The 15,892-nt window shown below is 56.9% G+C and overlaps 1 protein-coding gene across 4 annotated transcripts in view; it reads left to right on the top strand.

Moving 5' to 3' along the window:
- MLLT1 (MLLT1 super elongation complex subunit) overlaps nt 1–15,892 on the top strand; it is a 74,585-nt gene that overhangs the window by 39,643 nt on the left and 19,050 nt on the right. For all 4 annotated transcript variants that reach the window (XM_063615849.1, XM_055238265.2, XM_063615848.1 and 1 more), the window contains exon 4: nt 14,177–14,320. In XM_063615849.1, the coding sequence (XP_063471919.1) occupies nt 14,177–14,320 (144 nt within the window). The remainder of the gene's footprint in view (nt 1–14,176; nt 14,321–15,892) is intronic.

Genomic DNA, 15,892 nt, shown 5'->3' with positions numbered 1-15,892 from the left:
AATGTTTTTTATTTTGATGGACGGCTTACTGTTGTTTTTCTGGCGAGTGCTTCTGGTTTTGTGTCTGAAACCCTTTGCCACACTTGAGGCCCATGCCTCTGTTTTCGCTGTCTGCTGGCAGCATGCACCAAGCCCACTGTTGAGAGAGGCAGGGGAGACTGCCCATGGGTAGCGGGTATCTAGTAAGGGAGGCCCTTATTACCCATTTATTCTTCGCAAATGAGGGTTTTTTTTTTTTTTTAATGTTCGTTTACAATGAGGAGGAGGAATTGCTTTTCTTCCATTCTTTGCTGGAGTTTCATGGATTTCTTCATGTGACAGATATTTACCAAGTCTAGGCCCAGTGAAGACCAAGTGAACACGTTCCCCTCTCTTGTGGAGTTCACAGACTGACAGGGCAAGAGACAGCGGACACACGGGAGAGGAAGTGACCCATCAGAATGAGTTCCAGGAAGTCCAGGGGCTGGGTGCTATGAGTGTGTCACGGGGACCCAGTTAGAAAGGGTCAGGTGGGTTCCCTTAAGAAGCGAGATTGACTTCTTTTTTTTTTTGAGGTGGAGTCTTGCTCTGTCGACCAGGCTGGAGTGCAGTGGCGCGACCTTGGCTCACTGCAAGCTCCACCTCCTGGGTTCACGCCATTCTCCTACCTCAGCCTCCCGAGTGGCTGGGACTACAGGCGCCTGCCACCACGCCTGGCTAATTTTTTTGTATTTTTAGTAGAGAGGGGGTTTCACCGTGTTAGCCAGGATGGTCTCGATTTCCTGACCTCGTGATCCACCTGCCTTGGTCTCCCAAAGTGCTGGGATTACAGGCATGAGCCACCATGCCCGGCCGATTGACTTCTTCTTACGTGAGGCTGAGAGAATGGGGTGGTCTCTTCTAGGGGGAGGGGCAGCTGTTTGAAAGGCAGAGTCCAGGTGATGAAGCGGGGGCTGGGGCGAATGTGAGGGAGGTGAGCTGGATGGGCAGAGCTGCTCATCAGCTGGGGGTGACATGGTGGCATTTGCCGTCAGATCCTGCATAAGGGGTCGAGTTCTCCGGGTTCGCCTGCCTCTTTGGGCGTAAGCTCTGTGGCCGTGGCTTCAGAAGCCCCAGCCAGGTGCCTGTCCCATGCCTGTCCCGTGATGTTCTGGAGTAGGTCAGTGACATTATAATGCAGACCTGGCTCCATCTCTCCCAGAAGTAATTCAGTGGCTGCCAAACAGGAAGTGCTTGTCTGTGCCCTGGAGTCAGTTAGGAGGCAGGGTCAGGGCCTCGGGAGGGGCCGCAGAGCTGACCTGGGGGGCATTGATGCCCTGGTCCTGGGCAGGGCAGGGGCCTGGGGGCTGCAGGCCTCCCCGAGCCTTCCCGGGGTGGGGGACCCCACTGACATTCATGGCCCTGCTCGGGCTGGGATCGGCTCTCAGGGTCTCTTTCAGCTTTACCGCTTGGTGACCCCGCCACGTTCCCGCTTTACGTTCCCAGCAGACTTTAGCACGGTTGATTTTTGTCTTGCTTTGTTTTGAGGCATTAGCCAAGATCAGCAGCTGGACTCAGGAGCTCTTCTCTGAGGCATCATTTGATGTGACTTAATTTCCTTGGCAATCCTTTTAGCCCTCGCCTTTGTCGCTTTCATGCCAGTGCTGGCTGCCAAGTAGTCCTGTGTTTCTGGCTTGGTGTGCTTGGCAAAACCGAGAGGGGTAGAGGGAGCTGCTGTCAGATGGGGAGAGGGGTCGTCTGAGATGACAGTGGCCAGCTCTCCTCTCCTGTGGCCGGCGTTGGCTCGCAGCCCCCCAGGTGCCCTGTAGATGCAGTCACATGAGGGGATGCCGGCTGGGGCACTTGTTTCTATTGAACCGGGTACCAACAGCACCAGGAAAGAGGAGTGTGGCTGTTTGGGGCGGTAAAACTTGCCCTGCCCCTGACCCCAGATTCCTCTTCCTTCAATCTAAGTCTCCCATGACTTCAATTGAAGGAACCCATTCTGAAAGCAGGAGAAAAAACACACGAGGGGTACGCACTGATTGTGACAGTCCAGTATTAGAAACGGCAAAGTGTGAAAAAGAAGTTTATTTTGGTTATTTACCACTAGTATTAGACCTCCTCCTCAACCCCTGCAACAAGCTGTCATTGGACAGGGAGCCACAGCCGTCACCAGTCCACCGTGGCCTCCCACATGCAGATGTCCGAGGGCACAGGAAGGGCATTACATGGAGAGTTTTAAAAGTAAGTTAAACTGCACTGGCCTCAGAGCCTTAAGACCCTCAGAGGCATCTTCCTGACACATCCTGGGTGGCTTGTGTTGGGGGGCTCTAGGCAGTCACACATGCCGGGGAGGTTCCAAGGACACCAAGCCGGGGTGCCCTCCACAGCCGCCACCCTCTGTAGAGTGGAGATGGCTCTCAGCCGCAAATGCTGCCCTACACGCGTTCCACTTGGGCTGTCCCTGTGTGCGCTCAGTTTGAGACTGGGAGAGCAGGTCTTGAGGCAGGGAGGCAGGGAGCCCCCTCTGGGCCCCCATTGTCTTCTCCCCTTGCCCCCAACCCGCTGGTGCAGAAGCCGAGCAATGCTCACACTCCCTCCCTGGCTCCCAGGCTCCCGGGGCCTTGCAGAGTTCAGGAGGCGGGCAGCCCCTCTGGTGAGCCCATAGAGCGCTCCGCCAGGGACAATCGGCCGGTTGATGTGGCCGAGGGGGAGGCCTTGGCTGGTGGATTGCTGAGGGAGCCAGAACAGAAGCCACATTGTGTGCGGGGACCCAGGGCAGGGCCGAGCTGCCGCGTTGTGACAAGCCGCATGGATGCGTGCCAGCTGTGGCGCAGTCTGTCTTTCCCCAGAGCATCCTTCTGTTCCCTGAAGTGGGTCCCCAGACGCATCTGTGTTTCCTAGAGGGCGGGTCTGGAGCCGGGCAGAGAAGCACAAGGAAAGAACGAAGGCACCCATCGCTGCAGGGAGAGAGGAGGTGCTGCGCAGCCCTGCGCCCGCCACGGCCACCCCAGGACCTCCAAGGCTGGGACGGTGGGATGGCCCAGAGGCCCAGAATGCCTTCTCCTGGGTCTCTAGAGAAGAGGCTGGAAGAATTGTCTGGGCATTGAAAGCACCCATTATGTTCCCCAAATTTCCTGTCTCGGCATGTGCCTGATAAAATTCTTTCCCGGCTTCTCTGAGGCCATCTTTCCTGACTGATGTTTGTGCCTCCTGTAGAGACAGGGCCGCAGGACGAAGGCATCTGCCCTGTGGCTCCCAGAGCAGGGAAGGTGCTGTCCACCGGGGGGGCTAGGGGCCGGGTGCCGTGGAGCCCTGAATGGACCCTGCCTCCAGCTGGACTCTGCCTGACAGTGGCCTGGGGGACACGGGCTCTTGGGATGGGGCGGGGGTCTAGGAGCTGTGGGTTCTGGCGGCCTCAGTTCAGGGTAGAGAGAGGCTGTCCTCATACTGGGCATGAGGGAGGCAGGAGGCCCCGGGACTGACCACTCGCAGGTCTCGGCTCAGCTGCTCGGCCTGGCAGCATTGGGCTGGTGACTTTCGTGGGCTCACCTTGGGGATACCTCCTCCTGTCTTCATTTGTTATGGTCCAGATTTCAAACTGCCATTTTACACGTGTTTACGTTGCCGGCCGCTTTCTCCCCTTTCTGGTGTCAGACTGAGGAGAAATCATTAAGTTTGACCTCCAGTTAATAGAAGCCAACTTTAAGTCTAAAAACGTCTGTTTCCATGGAGAGCGTTTTAAAATGTGGTGTCTGCCTTTCTGCCTCCTCGTTTTGGTTTCTAATTGCTCATCGATGCAGGAATTGATTCCGGTTATCGGAAATGCGAAGCACAGAAGGACACAGGGTAGGAACTGGAGCTCCTCCCTTTTCCATCCCTCTGCCCCTGAATTCTCCTGCTCTCTCGGGAGGTTCTTAGCTGAGTGTGGGGTCCATTCTTTCCCTGTGCGTCTGACATCACGCCCACAGCGCTTTTGAATCTCAGAGCTGTAGGGTTCCGTGGTGCTTTCAGTCTTGTGGTTTGCTTTCTTCTCCCAGCGGTGTGTCCCGGGGGTCTCTGGGCCAGCGTGTGATGAGGAGTAGCACTTGAGCGCCTGTATATGGGGTGGGTTCTGCCTTTCCCACTTCGCAGGTGAGGACACTGAGCACAGACGGGCAGCGTCACCTGCTCCGGCTGCACGGTGAGTGCCGGGGCCAGCTCCGCTTAGAGCCTGCCCTCTGCGTCAGCTGCTGCGTCTGTCGAGCTCCTTCCAGTGGCGGCAGCGTGCTCCACAGTGGAGTTTGAAGTTCAGGGGTACAAGAAGAAAACTCCCCCGCCTCCCCTGACCAGGGCCAGCCCCTTCCAGGCAGGCCTGTAGGTGGCTGGCTTTCGCTGTTTCATACAGGGCTGCAGGCCCTGAGCACACCTGTAGGAGGGGGCGGGGCCTCTGGGGTCTCCATGGCCTCCCAGGCTGAGCGGTCAGGCAGGCATGGAGGGGCCTGGGCTAATGCTGCCCACGCTGTCCTCCCAGCCAGAGGCACCGCCGGCCTTTCTGCCTCCTTCCCGTTTGATTCCTGCCTCTCTCTGAAGCTCAGAGAGGTGCAGCAGCCCATCCAGGATCACACAGTGAGCCAGTGCTGAGCCGCTTCAGCACCCAGGAGTCCTCTGACTCCTGGTCGGAGGTTTTCAGCCCACATTGTGCTGTTTTACCTAAGCCTTAAAAAAAAAAAAAGTTTGCCGGGCGCGGTGGCTCACGCTTGTAATCCCAGCACTTTGGGAGGCCGAGGCGGGCGGATCACGAGGTCAGGAGATCGAGACCACGGTGAAACCCCGTCTCTACTAAAAATACAAAAAAATTAGCCGGGCGTGGTGGCGGGCGCCTGTAGTCCCAGCTACTCGGAGAGGCTGAGGCAGGAGAATGGCGTGAACCCGGGAGGCAGAGCTTGCAGTGAGCCGAGATTGCACCACTGCACTCCAGCCTGGGTGACAGAGCGAGACTCCGTCTCAAAAAAAAAAAAAAAAAAAAAAAATTTTCTTTTGATGACAAAGCCAAGGTGATATATGCAGGTTACAAGGAATTGAAATCCTCTCCATGATAAGCAATGTTTGTCCTTCCAAAACAGTTCTCTGTGTGCGTGAGTCTGTGTGTGCATGTGTGTATGTGTACAGGTGTGTGGATGTGAGTGGGTGTGTATATGTACATAGGTGTGTGTGTAAGTCTGAGTGTGGGGGGTGGGGGGTGGGTGTTTGTACACGGGTGCGTTTGTGTGTGTGTTTGTACACAGGTAGGTGAGGGGTGAGTATGGACGTGTATGAGTGTGTATACATGGGTGTGTGTGTGTGTACACAGGTGTAAGGGCAGGTGAGTGTGGGTGTGTGCGTGTGCATGTGTGAGTACACAGGTGTGCACGTGGGTAAGTGGTGTGTGTATGCATGTGTGTGTGAGTGTGTGGGCGTGAGTGTGACTGACACCTCTGAACTCCCTGCCTGTGGCCCTCTGGCGTCAGCACAGGCCGCTGTGCCTGGTTCTGGCCAGTGTCCATGTCATGTACCCTGGCATTTGTGTCAGCTGTCATTTACCTGACTGTTCTGGGGGGAACATTTGGCATCTCGGGGTCTCCCTCTGCAGGGGTGCCTCGGTGACCCCTCGTACATTTCTTTATACTCTCTGGATATTTCGGTCGGATCTCATCCTGGACGTGGGATTTCAGGGATGAGGTTGTTTGCTTCTTGGATGTCTTTTTTCCACATTTCTGCTCTTCCCTTGCTTTCTCGCCAGACTGTGTCAGCCCCATTCCAGTTTGCCGTGGACCGGTGAATGCAACAGCCTAGTGCCTTACAGCTGTGTCCAGAGGAGGGGCAGGGCTCTGTGGATGCGGGAAGCTTTTGATGTGTGGACTAGCGGGTTTGGCATTTATTGGTTCTGTGAGGCCTCAGTAAACGGCCAGATGCCACGAAACCTGAGCTTCCTCTCCTAGCAGCTGGTGAGAGAGTGATGCCCCCCTGGAGCGTTGGTGTGGACTAAGGTGTGGCGGTGTAAGGCCTGCGGCCCCACGCCCAGCCCCACAGTGCTCACCGCCTAGTGCCAGGGTAGCCTCCTGAAGCAGAGCAAGGCGTTTGCCACTGGCCGGAGAAGGCCCTGGCGGAGGGCTCCATCTGGGCTCCATGGCGGGGACTTGCCCGGTTCCCCACTGTCTTCCCAGCTCCAGGACAGGGGCAGGGTGGTAGGGACACAGGTGGTGTTGAATTCAAATTCAGAGCTGTGAGGCAGGCTGGGGGCCGAGCCAAGCATATCTATTTAATTCTCCTTTCTAATATAGACGACGTAAAAAACATACACAGAAGCAGAGAGAATGGCAGAGCAGCCGCCCCCCACCTCCGGCTCCCACAGCCGGCAGCCTGCATGGGGTGCTTTCTCCTCTCTCCCCGCCAAGGGTTGTTTTGAATCAGGTCCTACACATCATGTCTTCTAATCTGCTAATATATCCTGCTGTGCCTATAAGAGATAAGATTCTTAAAATAAAACAAAAAAAAACCCTAACCACAATATCATTCTGGCTAGAAATTGGTAAATTAGTAATTCTTTAACATTATCACATGCCCAATACCATCAGTTTCCCCTGTCATCTCACACACAGTCAGCTCTCTAGAGCCTGCAGCTAGTTCCCTGCAAAAACTGAGGGAGGCTCTGTGTGTGTGAACATACATCTTTTAAAATTAACGTGTTCACTTCAGGATTCAAGTAAGGTTGGAGCTTCTCTCTGTCTTTCCCTCTTTAAGTCAGGGTCTCACTCTCACCCAGGTTGCATGCAGTGGCCTGATCATAGCTCACTGCAGCCTCGAATTCCTGGGCTTAAGGGATCCTTCTGCCTCAGCCTCCTGAGTAGCTGGTGCTACAGGTGCACTACCACACTCGGCTAATTTTAAAAAAAATTTTTTTTGTAGAGATGAGATCTCACTGTGTGCACCAGGCTGGACTCAAACTTCTGACCTCAAAGCGATCCTCCCGCTTCAGCCTCCCAAAGTGCCAGGATTGCAGGCATGAGCCATTGTGCCAGGCCCAAGCATTTCTCTTGATTGCTTTGTCTCTTTGTCTCTTAAGCATCTTTTTTTTTTTTTTTTTTTTTTTTTTGAGACAGTCTCGCTCTGTCACCCAGGCTGGAGTGCAGTGGCTCAATCTCGGCTCACTGCAAGCTCAGCCTCCCAGGTTCACGCCATTCTCCTGCCTTAGCCTCCCGAGTAGCTGGGACTACAGGCGCCCGCCACTATGCCTGGCTAATTTTTTTTTTTTTTTTTGTATTTTTAGTAGAAATGGGGTTTCACCATGTTAGCCAGGATGGTCTCGATCTCCTGACCTCATGATCTGCCTGCCTCAGCCTCCCAAAGTGCTGGGATTACAGGCGTGAGCCACCGCGCCTGGCCAAAATGTTTTTTTAAGCCCAGCATATGTCTATGAACCCTGGGGCCTCAGAGGGGAATGCCAGGCAGCCACCAGACAAGCTTGGCAGGGCAGAGATGGACAGCAGACAGCCAGAGTCGGCAGGAGCTGGAAGACCTTGCAGGAGGGCTGGTTGCTCTCCCCTCACACCCAGGATTGGGAGGGAAGCCTGGCTGTCCTCCAGGTGGGGTGTGGGGCAGAGGGAGTGTGGCCTCTCAGAGGTGGTGGCAGCAGCAGGTGCTCCACGCGTGGCCCGCTGGCCACAGGGCCTTTGCCTTGCTGTGTGTGCCTCGTGCCAAGGCCAGCCTGGCCACTCGGCGCCTGTGATCCTCATCCCAAGGAGCACCCGCAGGCGTGGTGGGCTCACTGCCTGGACTCCCCGTCCCGGGCACAGGATGGTGCATGCTGCGGCCTTTGGCACAGGCACCTGTTTGGCCAGTTCCTCTGCATCTTAGTTTGCCGAGGCCAGAGAGACGCTGGCTCGTGGCCAGCAGTCTGGGAGTGGGCAGCTGCTTGTGACCTGGCCGGGCCCGAGAACACTTGACTCTAGGAAGCTACTGACATTAGTGGGTCACAGCGCAATCCGGCTGGAGTCACTAAGGGTGTCACACATGGGCTGGTTGGCCAGCCACCTTTGACTTTGCCACTGCTCACGGAGCCTGCTGCCAGGCCTCAGGGGCATGAAGGAGCTGCTGTCCTGACATCTCCCAGGAGGCTGGTTTCCAGGGGTAGCCAGGAAGGGGTTCGCAGCCCCGTGGGATGCTCCTAAGCTTTGTAGGCCCAGGTCTCATGTAGAGGGCGTGCCATTTAGTCATTCCCAGTGCCTGTGACTCACTGGCAGCTTCCAGCAGCCAATCCCAATCCCAGAGTGCTGGCCGCGTGGTGCTTCGGGGCATGACCTCTACCTGGCCAGCAGGGGGGGCCCTCCTTGCTTTTCGGTGCTGCCCTCTCTGCAGTCGTGAACATGCTGGGTCTCGTCGTGGCTGCCTTCCCTGTTTGGTTTGTGTGGGCCACAGGAACCTCTTCAAGACCTGGGGCTTCCCAAGAACCTCTGCCGGGGTACGCTGGCTCTGCTGCTGCCCAGATCCCCTGTCCGATTCAGCATCTTCATCTGTGACGGGGGGACACCAGGAACACCTGGGTTTGGGGCTGTGAAGCATTCGTATCCACTGAGTGTTTAGAAGGTGCCTGGTCACCGTCAGTGCTCTGCAGACACTGTGACATGGTGCAGTTGGTGTCACACCGGTGTCACTGCCGCATGGCTGTTTCGCCTTTGTGCTCTGTCTGTAAGATTAGAGACCTCTCCTCTCTCGTGATCCCTGCTGGGATCTTATGGTAGGCGCCTGTGGCATTTTTGGTGGATACATGAGTATTTAGGGATGTTCAGCAGACACAGTGCTAGTCCAGCACCAGGCCCATCAGGAACAAAACAGGACGGTCCCATTGTGTGTGGTGTTCATGGGTCAGTGGGGTGTGGGGACAGAAGACAGACGTGCTTTGGACTGCGAGGAGAGCTGGCAGAGAGTGAGCTGTGCTCTGTGCTTAGGGACAGCAGCAGGCCGGGGTAGGGACGGGCGGGGGTCAGGAAGGGGTGAGCTGGGTGGAGGAGGCGTGGGAGAAGGCAGCATGTCGCTGTGGCTGCACCGAGGATGTGGCGCCTCTTCCAGGCTCATCGAGGCCGTTGGTGGGCTGGGGTGAGCCCTGTGCCCATGGAGATACTGTGGCCTGAAAGGGGGCTGTGGTGGAAGCGGGTGACAGTTAGGAGGCAGGTGGTCCAGGAGAGAGGGGCTGGCCGAGGAGCTCGGGAGAAGCGGCTGGACTCGTCGTGCAGCTGGGGTGCACAGCCGTGGCCAGGAGCGTGGAGAGGAGAGGACCCGGTTCTGAGCCCCAGGGTGCCCTGTGCCATACAGTGGGCAGAGCTAGGGAGCATCCCTGAGGCGTCCCAGCGCTTTGGTACCGTCTGGCTGCGCCTCCCCAGGTGCCCTTCCTAGCCCAGGCTGCTTTGTGGGGGCACTCACGGCTTCTGTGGGCGATAGGCAGGGTGCTGAGCGCTGTGGCTGTGGCATTGCGGCGAATCCCCCGATGCTGCCCATGAAGAACCTGAGGCCTAGGAGGCAGGATCACAGCCAGGCTCCCGCTGGTGGCCCTCAGGCCCCAGGCTTTCTGCACGAGGATGCCCCCCAGCCACGTTCATCCTCTGCACAGCCTTGCTGCCTAGCGTCCACTCAGAAGTTACCAGGGAAAGTTTGAAGCATTTACAGAGGCAGATGCCACAAACCCCCTCGTAGCCGTCACCCACCCAAAGGTGGTCCCTGCACAGCCAAGCCCGTTCCAGCCTGCGCTGCCCTCCTGGTCATTCTGGAGCAAATCCCAGATGTCGTCATTTCATGTGTAAATATTTCAAAAGGGGCCTCTAACAAGACAGTGCTACCAGGACCGTACCCATGAATTAGTAATCTCTTATGTTACCATATTACTTGGTTATATTAATTGATGATTAATAATCCCTTAGTCTCTCAATATGCCAGTGTTTAAAGTCTTGTTTTTTTTGTTTGTTTGTTTGAATCAGGACGTTGATGAGATCCACACGCTGTGATTCTTTGGTTTGTCTCTGAAATTCCTTTCTAGATTCTCCCGCCCCCTTTTCATTCATGCACTCTTTTTTTGCTTCGTGATTTATTTGGTGAAGAGTCAGGACCATGTGTCCCACAGAGCTTGGTACCATCTGGTTTTTGCTGCTTGTGGCCATGCTGTGGCACTCAGGATCGCCCTCTGACTCACGTGTCCCCATCTCGGGGGCCTGAATCTGGAGGCCCTGTCTCTCTGTGTGGCTGCCCACATCTCTGCTGCTGGCCGAGTGGATGGTGAGGTGCTAGGATGCTCTCATGGTCCTTCGTGGGTCGGCTGGGACAGTCTGTGTGGGTTAGCTGCTTGCCTTCTCCGGGTTCACCTAGTGGTGTCACTTCTGTAGGAAAGGCAGGACAAGGGCTCTCCTCCCCCACCCGGTTCCCCTTTATGTGCCAGGTTCCAGCCAGCACTGCACTCAGAAGTGCCGGCTTGCATCTCCCCTTTGCGCCATAGGCCGGAGGGTGTGGCTTCCTGAGACGTGGATGTGACCGTTGTTCCTGAGCTGAAAACCCTCCTCCACCTCCGGACAGGGTTCCCCCTCCGCAGCCAGCGGCAGCCAAGGCCCTTCTCCCCAGGGTCGGCGCCACCACCTCTCTCCGCCGCAGCCGTGCTGGAGCCCGGGGGTCCCAGGAGGACACCGCAGCCCGTGCCACTGTTTCCGGTGTGAGGCCGCACATGCTCCTGGCGGTCCAGCCTGGGCACCCGTCCACCTCTTACCCTTCTTGAGCTGACTGGCTCCTGGCCATCCTCCAACCCCATCACAGCCTCCAGGGAGCCTTCCCAGCCCCTCCCACCCCTGCTGCTGGACCATCCCCCTCCAATCTGCCCTAGCATCTCACTTGGCTCACTTGGAACTGGGTCAGCTGCGTTCCTCGGGGGAAGACAGGAGAGGAGTCCTCACAGCCCCAGGTTCCCAGTTTGGCAGGGACCTCCGCCCCCTGGGACAAGTGTCTCCGTAAAGGCAGGGGACACAGAGGAGGGGCACGTGGCCACATTTGCGTCCTTATGGAAAGCTGCGTAGGGGAAGTGTGGACTTGGCGGGGGGTGTGTCGGTTAGGGATACGTTCAGTTGCTCGGACCAGGTGTGTAGCAGGGCTTCCTGTAGGGGCTGGTCTTCTTACAGGACAAGAAGGCAAGAGGCGCCGGGGCCTGGCATCCCTCCACATAGTCCTGTGGTGGTAGCCGCCCCCACAGGCACCACCTCTCGCGTTTTGGCAGGACAAAGAGAGGTGGCGAGAAACTTTGTCCCTGCAGTTTTGTTTGACTTGGGAAGGAAAGCCCTCCCTAGGCCGCCCTCCCTTCCATCTCCTTACCCAAGCCTAAGTCACATGTCCCCTTGGACAAGGGGAGGGAGCCCTAGCCTGGCCCAGACAGGTCACACCTCCCCGCCTGGGGCTGGGGCAGAGACTCTTATGAGATCGGGGCTTTCCCCACACAAGGTCACTGTCGGCCACACCAGCTGGCCTTGGATCAAGAACCTGTTCATGTTCACTTGTCTGCCCTGACCGGACTCATGGTTCTGGAGGCTCCTTCCCATGCAGGTGCACTTGGGACTCGTGGGCGGCCGCAGGAGCTGCCGCTGCCACCTGTGTTGCTAGCTGGGCCCCGACTCCCAGGAGGCGCCTGTCCCCAGAGCTTGCGGAGCCTGGTGCCACCTGTGCGAACCGTCCGGCACTGCAGGCAGGCTGGGGAGAGACGGCATGCTGCAGCACCTCGAGCCCCTCGGTCTGTCCCCTCTCACCAGGACTGAGGGTGTGGTCATACACCTGCGAGCTTAGGCTGCTGGGGAAAGGGCTGAGAATAAAGAGGGTGCAGAGGACGCTGGGCCCGGAGCTCTGCCCTGCATCCCCACTGCTGACTGAACCGGTGTGACGTCTCCAGCTTCTGAGCAGTGTTCCCCAACTCAGAAGCCTTCACGGGACACCCATACTCTTAGTTATTTTTATCCCAGTGGACTGCATTTTAACAAAGTGCATTGTAATTCACCTACCATAAAATTCAGCCTTTTAAAGTATACAGATTTGGTGGTTTTAGTATATTCACAGTGTTGTGCAATCATCACAATTTTTAAATTCCAGCATATTTTCATCACCCCCAAAAGAAACCCTGTGTCTGTTAGAGCCACTCCTGCACCTCCCACCCACCCCCAGTACCCACTCACCCGTGTCTCTACATTTGCCTCAGCCTCCCAAAGTGCTGGGATTACAGGCATAAACTACAATGTCTGGGCCAAAATTTTGAAATGTTTCTGAAGTTCACGTGATCTAATTTTCCTTAGTTGCTTGTGCTTTTGGTGTTGTATTATAAGAAACAATTGCCTAATGCAGTGTCGTGATTGATACCTGTATTTTCTTCCGAGAGCTGTGTGGCGTTAGTGCTTACGTCCAGGTCTCTGATCCATTTTGAGTTGTTTTCTGTGTGTGGGTGGAGTAGGGCCACCTCCATTCTCCCCCAGTGGGTATCCAGTTGTCCCAGCACCATTGGTTGAAGAGGCTCCTTGGTCCCCATTGAGTGGTCTCATCACCCTTGTCAAGCACCAGCTGCCCATAATGGGAGGACATGAACCTGCACGTCTGTTTGCTTGTTTGTTTGTTTGTTTGTTTGTTTGTTTGTTTTTCAGACAGTCTTTCTCTGTCGCCCAGGCTGGAGTGCAGTGGTGCGATCTTAGCTCACTGCAACCTCTGCCTACCGGATTAAAGTGATTCTCCTGCCACAGTCTCCCGAGTAGCTGGGATTACAGGCTCCTGCCACTACGCCCGGCTAATTTTTGTATTTGTAGTGGAGACAGTTTCACCACATAGCCCAGGCTGGTCTCAAACTCCTGACCTCAAGTGATCCGTCTGCCTCAACCTCCCAGAGTTCTGGGTTATAGGCGTGAGCCACCGCGCCGGGCCCATGCACATTGTTTCTGTGAAAACCTCCCTTCCTCCATGTGACATTCAGGCTTGTCATAGTGTGGTTCTCCCACACTCCCCTGGGACCTGTGGCTTACATCATTTGGGATGGGACAGGGTTCTTAAGGAAAAGCGGATGAAATTGTCTTGCTTCGGCCGGGCGCGGTGGCTCACACCTGTAATCCCAGCACTTTGGGAGGCCGAGGTGGGCGGGTCACGAGGTCAGGAGATCGAGACCATCCTGGCTGACACAGGGAAACCCCGTCTTTACTGAAAATACAAAAAATTAGCCAGACGCAGTGGCGGGCGCCTGTAGTCCCAGCTACTTGGGAGGCTGAGGCAGAAGAATGGCGTGAACCCGGGAGGCAGAGCTTGCAGTGAGCCAAGATCGCGCCAGTGCACTCCAGCCTGGGCAACAGAGCAAGACTCCATCTCAAAAAAAAAAAAAAAAAAAAAAAAAAAAAATTGTCTTGCTTCGAAATTTCAAGGTTCACAGAAACGCAGCCCCTGCACATGCTGCTGGGCCTCCACAGGAGCCCGTTCACACAGCTCCTTCCCGCAAGCCTGCCTGCCCTGAGCCCTCCTGGCCTTTCTGTATTCATCACAGCCCCTCACTCACAGCCCTTTTCCAGGCCACCCCATGAACTCCTCACACCTTCGTGCGGAAAATCCATCAGCGCCTGCCCCGTGCCAGGCGAGCGTCCCTGTCTTCTGGGGTGGCGATGGTGCGGGGCGGCACCCAAAGTGGACAGAGCCTCCTGGAAACTGGGTCGTGACCTTGTACTTTTGCCCCCTCTGGGTGCTGCTCTGTCGTTTGAGTCTGCATCCTTCGTCCTGTGTCTGTCGGGCTTGGCCCTGGCTACAAAGGAAGCAGGGAGTAGAGGTGGTGAGATCGTGGGCCTCAGAGGCCCGGGGCAGGTCTCAGTGCTGCCACGTGTTAGTTGGTGTCTTTGTGCCTCGGTTTCCCTGTCCGTTAGTGGCGCTGTGAGGGTTGAGGGGGGTACATGTTTCCCGTAACAGTCCAAGAGCATGGCTATGAATGAGCTTTGTTTCTGCCATGGGGCCTGCAAGACCCAGTTGGCTGCACATAGTAAGCTGGTCGATTTTGAATAAGGGCAGGGCAGGAGGTGCCCTGAGAGAGAAGTGGGTGCAAATCGGAGGGAGGGGAGCGGAGGCCCAGTGAGGGAGAGGGGAGGACCAGGGCCATTGGGGAGCTGTGTCCCTGCCCCACGGCCACCCTCTGATGCAGACTTTCTTGTTTTCTCTGTTCCAGGAGGAGCCGAGGAAGGTCTGCTTCACCTACGACCTGTTCCTGAACCTGGAAGGCAACCCGCCCGTGAACCACCTGCGCTGCGAGAAGCTCACCTTCAACAACCCCACCACGGAGTTCCGGTACAAGCTCCTGCGGGCCGGCGGGGTGAGTGTGCCCTGCCCCTGCCTGCCAAGGGGCCGCCCCGCCGAGGCTGCTTTGCTGCAGCCCCGTGTGCCCAGCCAGAGGTGTCGGTGCTGGGGGCCGAGACCCGAGGCGCAGGTCACACGGCAGCGCCCAACAGAGCTGGAGGGGACCTGGGAGCTCCACAACCTGTGCCAGGGCGTGGTGGCTGCAGGTGACTCGTTGCTGGTCACCCTGTGCTTCTGGGTGGCCGTGGGTAATTAGCACCTTCCTGCAGGAAGTGCCGGGAAGGGATGGGCACAAGGCCGGTCTGACCGCGTGACTGGGCCTGGAGCTGGCTTGTAACTAGCCGGGCAGGGCCTCCACACAGGGCCCCTGCCATGCGCATCGCCATCACCTCTGACTTCGGGAGGCCGGACGACAGTGCCAGCTCTGGGGCCAGGGCTCTCCAGGAGTCATGTGGCCGGGACCCCCATGCGGTGGCTGGAGTTGAGCCCTCCGGACTCTGTGGGGGCGCAGAGTTCCCCACAAGGGCTCTTGGCAACAGAGTGGGCGCAGGGTTGTTGGTGGTTATGGAGGAGGGGTGCGTGGAGGGAGGGACGTGCAGGCTGAGGCCTGGTCACAGAACAGCAATGCCACCTTCAGGGCCCAGGGCCACAGAGCCTTTGCCTGGGTGCCAGCCTAAGCCTGTGATGGAGTGGGCCGGGGTGGCGTGGTGTGTGTCGTGCGCGGTGTGTGGTGTGTCATGTGTATGTATGTGTGTTGTGTGTGGCATGTGTCTCGTGTATGGTGTGAGTGGCATGTGTGGTATGGGGTGTGTGTTGTGTGTACGTGTGGGGTGTGACATGTACAGTGTGTGGCATGTGTGGCATGTAGGGGTGAGTGGTGTGTGGTGTCACATGTGGGGCATGTGGCGTGTGTGGCGTGTGTATATGTGTGTTGTGTCGTATGTACATACGCTGTCTGGTGTGTCATGTATGGTGTGCATAGCGTGTGTGTCATGTCACTTGGAAGTGTGTGTGGTGTGTCACGCACGTGTGGTGTGTCACACACTTATGGTGTGACATGTGGAGAGTATGTGAATGTGTCAGGTGTGTATGTGGCATGTGTGACGTGTGGGGTATGCGGGTGGGATGGGTCGCCTCCTGAGTGAATTTGGGGCACTGTGGCTATGAGTGTCGGGCTGGGGAGTCCTCCTTCCTCCTCATGAGGCACGGTCAGGTCCTTGGTGGCCGTCGTTCTCCTAAGAGGAAGGAGGCGTCTGTCCATGTAGAAGCTTGAGCGAGTCCTGCGATCCTTGTAAAGCCCCGCTTGTGGTTCTGATCTGGGGAGGGCGGTGCCGGCGTGGGTCTTTGTGGATGGCGTGGCTGAGTGCTGGGTGGCCTGAGGATGTGAGGGCTGGGCCCCAGCGCCCTCCTGGCTCCGCTTTTCCACCTTCTTTCGTGGCCAGATGTTTTCACCATGTTTGCAGTAGGTGTTTTTGGGCGTCCCTGGAGGTTCCGTGGTGGCGTGGCTGTGGGAAGTGGCGTTCCCTGGGCCGCTCTGGGCTGCAGCCAGGACCTCACTCCCTGTGGGAGGCGGCTTCCTTTGCTCCGC

This window comes from Symphalangus syndactylus, chromosome 13 (genome assembly GCF_028878055.3).
Source record: "Symphalangus syndactylus isolate Jambi chromosome 13, NHGRI_mSymSyn1-v2.1_pri, whole genome shotgun sequence".
NCBI classification, from domain to species: domain Eukaryota; kingdom Metazoa; phylum Chordata; class Mammalia; order Primates; family Hylobatidae; genus Symphalangus; species Symphalangus syndactylus.
The sequence above is the reverse complement of the archived record's forward strand: the minus strand, read 5'-3'. Positions and strand labels throughout refer to the sequence as shown.